The sequence below is a fragment of the Salmo trutta genome, chromosome 40, assembly GCF_901001165.1.
Source record: "Salmo trutta chromosome 40, fSalTru1.1, whole genome shotgun sequence".
Classification (NCBI taxonomy): domain Eukaryota; kingdom Metazoa; phylum Chordata; class Actinopteri; order Salmoniformes; family Salmonidae; genus Salmo; species Salmo trutta.
The window spans coordinates 17,147,286-17,160,334 of NC_042996.1; the positions used below are offsets into that span (position 1 = coordinate 17,147,286).

The following is a 13,049-nucleotide window of genomic DNA, read 5'->3' on the forward strand; positions in this document are numbered from 1 at the left end:
GTGATCGACACCCCTGTGACATTGGTTGGAGGGGCAATCTGTGTTTGCTACATCCATTTCTGGACTTTGAGATTGGTGATGTGTGCCCATTGATTCTTGAATAATGTAACTTGTAGATGACTCATGAGCTTGGTTCAACCGTCTTACCCCGACGGAACGCAAAATGTAAGCGTGTTTTGCCCCGTTGTTTGTGAACAAGGTACTTGGAAACAAATCACCATAGCCTCAAATGGTTAAAACTATAGTTTTGGTCTAGTGACTGCTCAGTCTTTGCATCCATTGCGGGGTCTATGAATGTGAGAGTGGTTGCATTTCTCCACCCATATTCTTCAGCTGTTTACAGGAACATTATCAGGGTCTATGAATGTGAGAGTGGTTGCATTTCTCCACCCCTATTCTTCAGCTGTTTACAGGAACATTATCGGGGTCTATGAATGTGAGAGTGGTTGCATTTCTCCACCCCTATTCTTCAGCTGTTTACAGGAACATTATCGGGGTCTATGAATGTGAGAGTGGTTGCATTTCTCCACCCCTATTCTTCAGCTGTTTACAGGAACATTATCGGGGTGGCTGCTTTGTTGTTTGAAATGCAGATTGCCCCTTCAACCGTTGTACCTTGTGTAAAGTACGCTATCTTTAAAAGGTGACCGTTTTTTTCCTCCCCTTTTCTTTTTGGTTAATTATATTGTTTAAATTGTGTTGACTAATGAGTGAATTGTCTGTAAAACTGAATAAACAGTAAAAAAGTGTTTGTGCAGGAGAATGGTCTGTCACCTTGTTACAGTATTCATAATGGGTGTAGCTCACTACTAGACTGTTCTCTACTCCAAATGTGGAGCCTCTGAATTCCTTTGTAAAAGAAGTGGCATCATTTTTTATTATGATAAGAGGACATTGTTCTTTCACTGAAGTCGTTAGCTCGCTTATTCTATGAGTTTCCAATGCTTTCAGGAGTTTTCCCCAATGATGTCAGGAGAAAGGAACAATTAACAACTGCATTCCTGGACAAAAACGATGCCAAGCTTAGTGATATGATTAACAACGCCAGGAATCAAAGTGAAACAGAGCTGAACTCCCCACGTGTTGCTGAGATGGTGTTTCTCCCAGTCATCTGACTGCTTTTCATTCTCACTTTTCTCACCTTGTTAACCATTTATAGTCTTTCTTACGTCACTGGACAGATAATAGGCTACGTGTTTTAACCAACAGACTGCAGTCTGTATCTACTGAGGAGGAGAGGACGACAAAAGTGGACAGTTTGTTGTTTTCAAGTGGGTAAAAGTTAGCAAAACAGGTTGTGGATTTCAGGCTAACATTCCACTTCATGTACTTGGTCATGCTGTTTACCATGATAAGGAGTGGCATGATAACTCAGACAGACTGGTTCCCAGGCTAGGTAAAAAAATGATATGGAAAGTGCCAACTGCCAACACATGAGTTTAGCCTAATAACGCTGACTCTTCATTATTGGCACAGTTTGTGTTCACAGACACACACTCAAACCCTGTGTGTTTGTCATACAGTGGCCTGTTAAATCTAATGTTAGTTAGGTAGTTTAAATGGCACTGTGAAATAGTAAGCCAACTGAACGAACAGTGTTTGCATGTTTCTGGTCAAGAAAAAGACCACAACTTCAATCCACACGTGTTGCCTGTCTCTGAAAGATGTCTCCTCGCTTCTCACATATACCATTCCAGAGGACAGAGGAGCGCTTCTCTCTCTCTCTCTCACACACACACACACACACACACACACACACACACACACACACCACTGCTGTTGTTGAATTGAGTCCTGCATCAGTCTCTAAGACTCATACACACCCAAACCCACTCACTGCTTATCAGCGAGTGTCCCTTTCTGACTGGGTGGTCAGTCTGTCAGAGTGGTCGGTGTGTGACTGTCTTGTCAGAGGAAGTGTAAGGGGCAGAGCTTCCTGAGTGAAATCAGGTGACAAAACAGTTCCATCAATAACTCAAAGAGTATTTGGTTAACATCTTACCTGGGTTGATTTAAAAAAAAAAAAGATTTCTGACCTAGGACCTAGTGTCTCCAGCTTATTACTGGGGGAAATAACATCAACGTGAGGCTATTGTCCAGTGAGGAAACATGGTGAGAAATACTGTCATCTCCACTACATCTTCACAAACAATAAACCAGTACATTAGCGTGTAAGGGACAGTAAATCACTGTAACATATTATACCAGTCAGCTGTACTCAGTCGATGCCTTGGCAGACATCCCAGACACTCTCTGTTATGGCTTCAGCACTATGTAGACTGCATCTAGACAGCCACAGTCAGATTTGTGCAGCGGAAAGAAGGAGATTTCAGTTTAGCTCAACTTCAGTAAAACCGAAGAGCTGAGCCCTGCTGCTGCCAACTTGCACAGACAAACACACAGTACCTAGAGAACGTTGTTTACAAACAAAACCAGTGTTGTTATGTCAGGACACACACCCTCCAGGGCACGAGTTAGTTTGCAATTAGAGAATAGGCGCTAATAGTGTCTCCATTGTGGCCATGACAGAAAGCCCTCAGCTAGGGACTAACTAGGATGCACTAGGGCCGTCACTGAATGGCTGGTGTTCTGTCACTACTGAACAGGGTTGAGCAGACTAGCCAGTTCCTACATCATTAGATTGGGCTCCCCAATGACATGCAAACCTCGTCCATGTCAACACACCACACCAGTGTTTGTCTCTCTCTGGTCAGACTTTCTATCTAAAGATGACTTGGCTGTGGGCATCTTCTTCACCGTTTCCTCAAAATATGACTTCGGATCAGGAGCCAATGAGGATCCATCCCCACTAATCTGCTCAACATGAGTCAAATCCATCATAACAAGCGTTGCAAAAAACACACAGACAACATAGGCTATAGTAGGATACATTTGTCCAGTGAGTTCTATTTGCGCTGACGCACTCACTCAATGTTTCCAAAAACAACTGCAGTTGAAGGCTGACCTTCCGTCTCCCGCGGTATTCCCCTTCAACTTTCTCCTCACCGCCATCCGCCTAAACTCCTCCGTCTCACGATGAGCGGTCTTCACACTCTCCCTCTTCATCAGGTCACCGTCAAACATGGTAATATGATTTATAATAATAACCTATACCACTTATTGTTCCCTTGAGCGTGAACAGAGATCGGATTCAAGGCGCCGGAGGGATTTACGCAGGTAACGTTAATTACCGAGCTGCTCCTCCAACAAAAACGTAAATAGGCGTACCAAATTCCAAAAGTCCAATACAAGTAAACACATGCCATGAATCTCCATCAGTGAAGTCGAACCCGATAGATCTTATCAATGGCACAAATACACCCCGGTTTTATAAACCCTCCGCCCGCTGTGAGCCTTTGGTGGACGAAACACGAATGTCATTTTCCTAAAGGTGTTGATGATAATGTTGTAAAAAAAAATATGCGAAAGTGTTTAGCGGTCCCCTATAAGATTAGGGGGAATTTATTGTCTTTTGAAATGTAGGCTTTACATGGTTTAATATGCAATAAAAATGATTTGAAAGATACCATACATTTATATATTGCTGTCTGAATGTCTAATGGTTTTTTATTGAGTTGTCGAGTAGTGTTGAAATTGTGCTAACCAGTCCGTTAATCTTTATTATGGGACACACATTCAGTGCTTCATTTTTGTGCCCTGTGTACTATACACTCCAGGTCCAGAAAAAGTAGGTAGTAACATGAATCATTTTCTTCATAGGCCAACTGGACATACAGTAAGCTATGTACACCTTCAATGGTATTTGAACCATCTGATAAGGTTAAAGAAACCTTCAGATAAATGAGAAATACACATGGTGGGGAAAATAGACAGAGCGACCCAGTGTTACAACATACAGAATACTCCTGATATCCTCATTATTGAGGAGACGTTGTGACTGTTAACTGTACCATACACTAAACAGATGCGGAAGACAAATTTCGGTTGAACGCATTCAATTGTGAAAGTGACTAGATATCCCCTTTCCCTTACTCTCGCCATTGGGCTCCAAAGCCAGTTTGCTCTCCCAAACGAATGCGTAGGGTTTTAGCTCTGTGGGTTAATACAGTGTCCGGCTGGTTACACAAAACCCCTTCCCTCTCCTTCATCTGCTTAATGTTATGTCTGAGACGCCTAGTGGGAACGGAGCAGACAACATTCACCAGAATAACACAAAAGCATGTTAAAACCCAACGTTTTTGAAACCCAACTGCAGTTAGCAACCACAGTTCTGGTCAGAGATCCTGTAGAAACCGAATGTTCTGTCTAAAGCCAGGCTGAGGTGTGTGAATTCATCCCATTTTGCCTACGCCTATGAGCTGTGACTGTGAGTGGACGTTTTATATACATGGTTAAAAGTTGCTGGGTGGTGGTTTTGAGAAAAGCTCAAAATTGGTATTTCTAGGTTAGGATACATAGCATCATGGTTGAATACAGTACAGCATAAACGGCCAACTACCTCTACTATTACTACCACTACAGTGCTACTAGTTCTACTATTCTATAGTGAAAGCTGTCTACAAGCCGATCCAGCATGGTTACTTCCATATACAGGATGTAGAAAACAAAAGGCAATCTTGGATAGAGATCTACTTTCAACATCATTATTTAACCCAGTGAGGTTAACAGTCGATCACAGCTAGTATTGGAATGCATTGGTCACTTTGTGCTTGTTATTCAGGAGGTTGATTGAGGCCTTCAGAGAAAGAGGAAGGACGAAAAGTATGTCCCGAATGGCGCCCTATTCCCTATGTAGTGCACTACTTTGGGGGATGTGGTGTCATTTGGGACGAAGACTGTTTCGACATAGATACTGTAGAAGCAAGGAAGGACGATGATGGCACAAACACTGTCAGCCTTTACAACGTTTGTAAATCTCTTATCCTGTAAAACACATTAAAAGTGCAATAGAAACATATTCATATACCGTAGGGTGCGTGAGCAAAGTGCGTTTTAAAGCAATTCCATAAAATATAAAAAACAAGCTACGATCTTGGTGAGGGGTGGGGACAAGCGATGAAAACAGAAGAAAATGACTTAAACAATCTGTGTTCGTGAAAGCTAATACTTTTTACATGCATTTCAAATACACAGTTATGGCTTTGTCCTCTGCCACCTTGGCGTTCGCTACATACTGTATGGTACCATTAATGATTGTACAGCTAGCTATACATTCAGCAAAACCCAACAGTTGTCCACCTCTTGACCCCAACAAAATAATCATCACTGGTCGTAACATAAAAGTATCTTTCAACAACCCCCAAAACACCACAGACAAAGACATGATGAGCAATGACTAATAGCTAGCTTGGTAGCAAAGATGGCGGCATGTCGCTCTTTTCTCCCACAAACCCTCAGTCAGACAGTCTCTTATAAGTCTTTGTGAGCGTCGTCCTTCTCTTCCACAGCGAGAGGCACTGCTCTAGCTCTGCCCTGCAGAGTCCTGTGATGGGGTTCGAGGTCAGGGTGTCGTAGTTCCAGGGTTATAGAGGACCAGGGGGACAAGGCGGCTGGGCGAGCCAAAGGAGAGGCACTCGTGGGGGGGCGCTGCGGTAGCTGCTCAGCGGGCAGTGAGCTTGGTGCTCCTGGATACCTGACACAATGCTACGTCTGGGAGGAGCATGACCAGAGACAACCAGAAGACAAGAGGAAGAGGAGAGGAGATAACAGGAGATACACTGTACCTGACAAAGATCTCAGACATCTACCTCGATTACTCACAGACAAAAGGAGGTATCAATGATGATTTACAATGGTAGGTCATGTTAGGTCAAGGCATAAAAAACACACACACACACACACACACACACACACACACACACACACACACACACACACACACACACACAAAACACACAGGATTGATTTCCTGATGCTGTACCCTGGCTATACTGTGCAAGCAAAATTACATGGAAAAATGTACATATACTGTAAGCACATGCAACGTTTCAGTCCCATGTAAAGTTTTAGCCTGGTCCCAGATCTGTTTGTGCTCTTGCCAACTCATTGTTTCTTTGTGGCCTGATAATGAGTGAGGAGTTGGCATGATAGCACAAACAGACTGGGATTCAAGCTAGTTTTAGCCTGTACTGGTCTAATTTGTTTACCTGCTGGCTTGGGAGGCCTTCTCCCACCTTAGCTGTGAGGAGACTGGCGGCACTGTGGCAGCAGACTTCTGACGATCTATGAGAGACTGACAGATTAGATGGAGAGACAGTACCGTAGAGAAGAGACAGGGATGGGGAGTAGGGGACATCACAGATGAGCATATCCAGGAAGGGAAAAATACAGACTACTTACCAAAGAAAATCACCCCAATATCAGCATTTTCAAGCACATTCAACATTCCTGCAAGAATGTTCCTATTCTTAAATATTCTCAAATGCCTAAAAACGAATGTATTTGATATGTTGTACTGTTCAACGGAATGTACGCTTACAGTATGCTGTGATGAACCCGTGTGCTTGTGGAATAACTGAGCAGGCTGTGTAAAGCATTCCTCCCTAACCCATGAGAGGAGAACACATGAGAGAGATGTTCAAGGCCACTCAAAACAGAAAAGACGACGACACACAAAATACAGGTCATTTATACATGATATTTACAGTATATGCGAAGAGTATGAACATAGCACTGCACACAGCATACAGCTTTCCAATACTCTGTGTTATATACACATGCATATAAAGTGCTCAAAAGCTAACAGGCTGACAGTCAGTGGTAACTATTAACAGTCTGCCTGGAAATGGATATGGCGTTAGCACAGGGATTGGCAATGTTCCACATTATGAAAGACTCCTGAAACAGAGCAGAGGAGGAAAATGGCATTCACTGTATCCACATAGAGGGAGAAATCACAGGCCAATAGATCTGGTGGGAAACAAATACATCTGAAAGGGGAAGGCAGGAAGAACGCATTTGACAGGATTAAGAGCCTCTTGCGTGTACGGATGGAACTTTGATGTAGCGGGACCGAAAACTGTAATGAGTTTGGCGTGTGTGTGTGTGTGTGATGTGTGTGATGTGTGTGTGTGTATATGGGAGAGTGCGAGTCGGGCGGAACGAGGAGGGTTTCACAGAGAGGAGGTCACACCGGTTTCCTTTCTTGAGAAGCTAAGACAGCGACCCCTAGCATCTATTTGATATTTGACAATCCTTCACTTTTCATTCCCTTATTGCAGAAAATATCTATATCCAGCTAATTTACCCTACGATGGAAATATTCCATATTATAACACACACTATACTACAACTACAAAGGCCTTCTGCTCAAAGTAACAGGTATACAGTGTTGTGCCAAGGCAGGTAGATGGTGCAGATGTAGAAACTGGAGTATAGGACAGACTCACGTCAAGTAATTGCTAACGTGATAAAGCGTAATAAATAAAGCAGAGTAATACAAACTCCATGTATAAAAACGTGAAGGTCACTGAGGTGGTTCCCACTCCAAATCTACAGTGTTCATTGTGTTTCTGTACAGTCACCATTAGATGACTATTGGGAAAAAAACATTCAATCGGCCCAACAAACAGTCAGTATTTCTGTTATGGAAAAAATGGAAATGTTCACCTAACGTTGTCAACAAAGTAGGTAAGAGGAATCCTGTCAAATGCGTTTTTTTTTGCTCCATATTGCATGTTATAACAAAAGACTGAACTGGACTGGACTGGGCCAATACTGGGGGAGGGGGAGACTGGACTGGGCCAATACTGGGGGAGGGGAGTTAAAACAGGGGAGACTAAGGAGACTTTTCTGACCAGCATCCCATTGACAGCCCAACTAGCCAGATCTATAACTGACCCTTACCTTAACCAAACTCATAACCTTAACCTCATTTTAACCAATTCAAAAATGAAATATCGATTTGCACGTCAGCCACGTCCCCTTAGTTCTTCCCGTCAAAACCAAACCGTACATGGATTGGGCCAAAGTTGGCAAAGCCTACTCACTGGCCAACACCCAGCAGCAGTGTATCCCTCATCAAGAGCACTGTTTACAGACACTTACGCTGATCATTTGGCAAGGCTTTGTTATTGTCCATTCTAACCTATTGGAATGGGCCAAAAAAACAATGTGAAAACGGTTGTTGTTGGCATGAAAAAAAAGAGTTGTTAAAGACAAGCGGTGAGCTGATAGAAATGATGTCTGATCAGTCATTGTCGTTGCACTGATCAGGTGCTGTAGTTGTTAAGGCACACACATACACAGGTGACACACTATCGTGTGTGCAGAAACTGTGGGATCCCATCTATGCATCGTACAGTAGCTCTACACTAACTAACCCATAGCCTAAATGTCATTCAAATGTTTGTCTATATTTCTATAACAGTGTAATGATCATTCTGGTTAACAATACATCCTTGTTGAACCCCAGTTGAAAAGTGTCTGTGTCAGCTTCCTGAGTTTTCTATCTATTACATTCATCCATCTATGCTGCCGTGTTCCTCTGGAGTTACCCTCCGAGGCACTAGGGGTGCTACGTAGCCACAGCTCACCCTCTGTCTCGCCTACTGATATTGAAACCCAGAATATGAAAGCTATCTCGCTCTGTCTCATAATGCTATCATTCAAACCATCGTGGTGTGCTGATTCCTGGTCATTTATGTTACAGGATTAATATGATATTCAACCTTGACGGAAGTCTTCGGTCTTAGTCCTGAATATATAGTGATATTACAAACTGCCATTGAGTGGTGGTGCTAGACTCTAAATATGTGCCAGGTTTACACAGCAGATGTGAGGATGACTGCAATAACAATGTGAGGACAGTGTGTACAGAGCTATGAGTGATAACTGAACAATTAAAAATAGCAAACAATCCATAATCATTGATCTGTCTCATCCAGTACTTGCTTTGAATGACATTTGGTTACAGTAGGTGTGATTTTCATTAAAAACAGAAAGAGAACAACACTGTCAAGGGGTTGATCTGTGGAGAACTCAGTCCAACATTTGAACAAATTCCTTCAAATGTCCAGTTACCCTAAACGTCCTTCTCATCTGTCTTTCCATACAGCAGTAAGGTCCTGCACACATATTCACTTGCTTGTGTGGATGGTGATTTGATTTAAAGGGCAAGACCAAAACTACTGTGTATGTATAGTCTGTAAAGTGTCCTGTCTCTCCTGTAGTTTAGACCGATCAACAGTCTGTGAATAAGAGGAAGGCAGGGCCACTTGTGCTCCATGTTGTGTTAAATCCCTGAGGAAAGTCAGTCTGAACATTCACGCCGATACAGAGCCACATCCACATGCTGCATCGACGCCAGAGGCTTAGGCACAAGAAACAGGAAACCAGTCTGTCCTCCTCTCTGTGAGCCCCACCCACTCCCCCAGGGGCTGATGGGAAATGCAGTTTAGCGTCATTAAAGAGGCTGATGGGATTTGTAGTAGTGTCAGTGAGGAGGTTGATGGGAATTGTAGTTTAGTGCTTGGGAAGGGGCCAATGGAATCTGTAGTTCTGTTTAGAGGGGGGACTCATTGGATTTGTAGTGTTGTCAGTGAGGAGGTTTATGGGAACTGTAGTTTAGTGTCAGTGAGGGGGCCGATGGGAACCGTAGTACCTAGGGTAGAGTGGACTGTAGCTGCTGGTGTGGCTATATGAAGTGTGGGGGGTGTATGAAGAGGATGGGATATATGATGAAGGAGAGTAATGAGCAGATGAAGGGGTATAGGAACTGGAGGGGGTATAAGGGGAGGAAGGGGTGTAAGAACTAGAAGGGGTATAGGAACTAGGAGGGGTGTAAGAAGAGGGGGTATAAAGGGCTGAGGTACGCGTCAGGTTGGTAAGGGGGCGAGTTCGAGGGGAGCTCCACGTCAACCGGCGAGACCCCAGTATGGGAGAACGGTAGGGGGAGGAGGGGGCCGAGCCAGGCTGAGCACCCCTGCTAGGAGACGACCGTGAGTCTGAGGAGTAATGCCTGGAGAGGCCAGTACTGCTACGTTCTAAACTAAAACTATGGGAGTCGAGACTGAAACTGTGGGAGTCGACCTCTAACGTCCGGACACCCAGTGCCCACTGGGAGTGAGCCAGCCTGTGGGGGGTGGATGGGGGGGTCCAGGAGGAGGAGGGCGCCTCCAGGGAGGGGGGACTGCCTGGTATTGTGGGGCCTGAGGGGGCCGTGGAGGAGGGGCTGAGGGGGTGTCTATGATGTGACGTAGGGGAGCTCAGAGCTAGGGCTGTGGCTGTAGTAGCAGAGGTCAGGCTTAAGGGGGCGCCAGCGCCGGTGGTGGGGCTGGAGGGAGGACCAGGACTTACTTTGGGGGTGCTTCTCTTCATGCGGGCCACCTTGCCGCCGCGGGTGCAGTGCGACTGCTCCTGGTCGAAAGCTAGGTCCTCCAGACGCTGGGTCAGGGCTAGTTTCTGCTGGATGGCCATCCGCAGGAGGGAGTTGAGCGTCTTCTTCTCGTCCTCCGCCGCAGCCAGCTGCCTCTGCATCTCATCCAGCTGAGTCACATACTCGTCACACCTGAGAAGTTTCAAGGAGAGGGGTTGGGTGCTTGGTTACACAGCGTAGGTGGAGATGGGTTCAGAAGAAATAACATGATCAGAAGAAGTAGAGAAGAGAGAGAGAAGAATGGAGAGAGCGGAGGAGAAATAGTAAGGGTAGGATGTAGAACTAGTCTATCCTTTTAACAAGCTATCCCTGGTCCTTGGTCTCTCACCTGGTAGTGAACAACAGGAAGTCAATAAAAGAAAGCGAGATGAAGGGATAGAGCGAGGAGGGAAATAGTCACCTGGTGGCGAACATGGCTCTGAGCGATGAGAAGGTGGCAGCGTCCTCCTTCAGGGCCTTCAGTTCGTTCCTCAGCTTCATCATGGTGTCTGTCACCATATGCTTCTCATTCTCATACTTACTCTTCAGGTTGGCCAGGGCATTCTCTGCAGTCTGCAAGAACAAGGGAACATTTCTTTAACCTTTATTTAAACAGAAAGTCCCATTGAAGTCTGAATACATTTTTCCCCAAGGGAGTTAGAATTTTCAATTGTTTTCTAAGTGAGGACATTAGTGTGACTGTGACAGCAGCCTCCATATACTCTATATATCTTGATGGCTACTGTAGCCTGCTAGCTTTAAAAACAAAACGTTTGTGTGAGAACCATCTACAGGTTTCGAAGATTTCTCGTGACGAGCCTCAGAGTAGATTCTAGCAAGGCAGATTTAGACAGCGTATGACCAGCGTGACGCTTAAGCCATGTTCATAGTTATCCGTATCTCGGATACCCTATCCATGTCTGACCTGTTTGTTCGCTTTGAGCACCAGTCTGAGGGTAGCTATCTGTTCTCTCTTGGTGCTGAGCAGGGACTTGAGCTTCAGTATCTCCTCCATACAGGCCTCTTTGTCTTTGTCAAACAGTGGGGCCAGTTCCCTGGCTGCAGCCCTCTGTCTGGACAGCTGGAGTGACCGGTCCACTGCCCTCTGGAGGTGCCTCACCTACAGCATGTTCATCAAGGGAGATTGTTAGCGAACATTAGCTAATGTTGTCATATACACTCACATCTGTGTCTGTTAGCATCATGATGACCATTTGGAAGGTTAAAGGTGACACCTGGCATACAAACTGTGATAAACCGATTCAGGTTTCAACTGCCAATGAAAACAAAGATGATATATGCTTGCTAGTAAATGTATTATGAATTGTGAAATTATATTGTGTTTAAGTATGGCAAATGCTCAGTTTGACATGTTTATTCAAATGATTCAAACTGAGTCACCTGCTCTCTGATGATGGCGTTGAGGTTATAAATGTTCATGGGTTCCCTACGCAGGTCTCCAGCTGGCTCTACCGCAGGCGACGATGATGATGAAGAGGAGGAAGAGGCACTGATGCTGGGGGAGCCCATAGGAGGGGTGCGGGTTACAGGACTGTCCCTGTCCCTCCCCCCGTCCCGGCCTCCCTCTCCTGACAACCGCTCTTTGGATGGAGATTCCGAGGGGCTACGAGACTCCGCCGTGGACGACGAGGTTGCCGCGGCAACGGCTGCGAGCCGCCGGGCGAGACGGGGCGTGAGTAGAACGCGGGTGTCGTCACCCTTGAGCGAGGCACTGATACCCCTTAGTCCTCTGCCGTGCCTGTAGTAGTCTAGCATCACCCGGTTGGGCGTCTCGTTGTTACAGAGGCAGACGTGGTGGTAAAGTTGAGCCAGCTCCTCGCTGAAGGTGACCAGTTCGTCCTGTGCTGCGTTGAGAGCCCCCTGGCTCTCGCTGGCCATGTTCTTGGCTGTTCTCAGCTCCGTCTCCAGGCCCCCCACCTTTTCCCTACCTTCCCGGCAGCTCCTCTCCAGCCTCCCCACCTGCTGCTCCAGAGATCTGTGCTGGGCCTCTTCACGCGTTCTCTCCTCCACCCCGCCCTCCACACACTGATTGTACCTGTCTTTCAGAGACTTCAGCTCAGCCTTTAGCTCGACCACCTCGGTTACAGCCACCCTGTATTTACACTGGAGGATCTCCAGACCCGGGGTCTGGTGGCAGAATGCCTGGCCCCTGCTGTGTATTAATCCCTTCTCTTTCTCCTCCTCTTCTTCATCTTCTCCATGCTCCATCAGGGCCTCTCGGTTGAGGTGGGCCTCCTGGTCGTGCTGGGCCTCCTGGGTGAGCTGGGCCTCCCGGTGCAGGCGCCTGAGGGCGGTGACTCTCTCGCTGAGGCGTTGGGCCCTCTCGTGCTGCTCGTTCAGGGCACCCTGTGTATGCTGCAGCTGTGTCTGACACTCTTGCAGGCTGATCAACAGAGCTGTTTTCTCTCGCTCCACCTATGGACACGCATGCACACACACACAAACACACACACAGCGATTTTCAGCCTATTGTTAAACTAGTAGCTTTCCTTATCATCTCCAGCCCCATAACCTTAAATAAGCTGCAACATTTCCCTGCACACTCAGCACCGTCCACCTCATCCCTCAGGCAACCCCCTGCTGAAAAAAACCCAGCACAGACAAGCATAGGTGTTGGTTTTGCTGGTGACCAGCCTTCACTCTGATTTCTTGATGCCTTTGTTGTGTTTTTGTGGTGCCTTTGCTGTGTTTTTGCTGGGGACCAATCGTCACT

At 45.9% G+C, this 13,049-nt stretch overlaps 1 protein-coding gene across 3 annotated transcripts in view; it reads right to left on the bottom strand.

Moving 5' to 3' along the window:
* Positions 1-3,435: 3,435 nt before the first annotated feature.
* LOC115180331 (protein bicaudal D homolog 1) overlaps positions 3,436-13,049 on the bottom strand; it is a 43,306-nt gene continuing 33,692 nt past the window's right edge. The window contains exons 5-10 of one of the 3 annotated variants that reach the window (XM_029742341.1): positions 11,717-12,751; positions 11,241-11,435; positions 10,737-10,888; positions 10,258-10,468; positions 6,108-6,193; positions 3,436-5,610 (exon numbers count right to left, since the gene is read on the bottom strand). In XM_029742341.1, the coding sequence (XP_029598201.1) occupies positions 5,484-5,610; positions 6,108-6,193; positions 10,258-10,468; positions 10,737-10,888; positions 11,241-11,435; positions 11,717-12,751 (1,806 nt within the window). In that variant the 3' untranslated portion in view covers positions 3,436-5,483. Of the gene's footprint in view, positions 5,611-6,107; positions 6,194-6,573; positions 10,469-10,736; positions 10,889-11,240; positions 11,436-11,716; positions 12,752-13,049 lie in introns of those variants that run through there. The other 2 variants (XM_029742342.1, XM_029742340.1) reach the window with 2 other exon arrangements.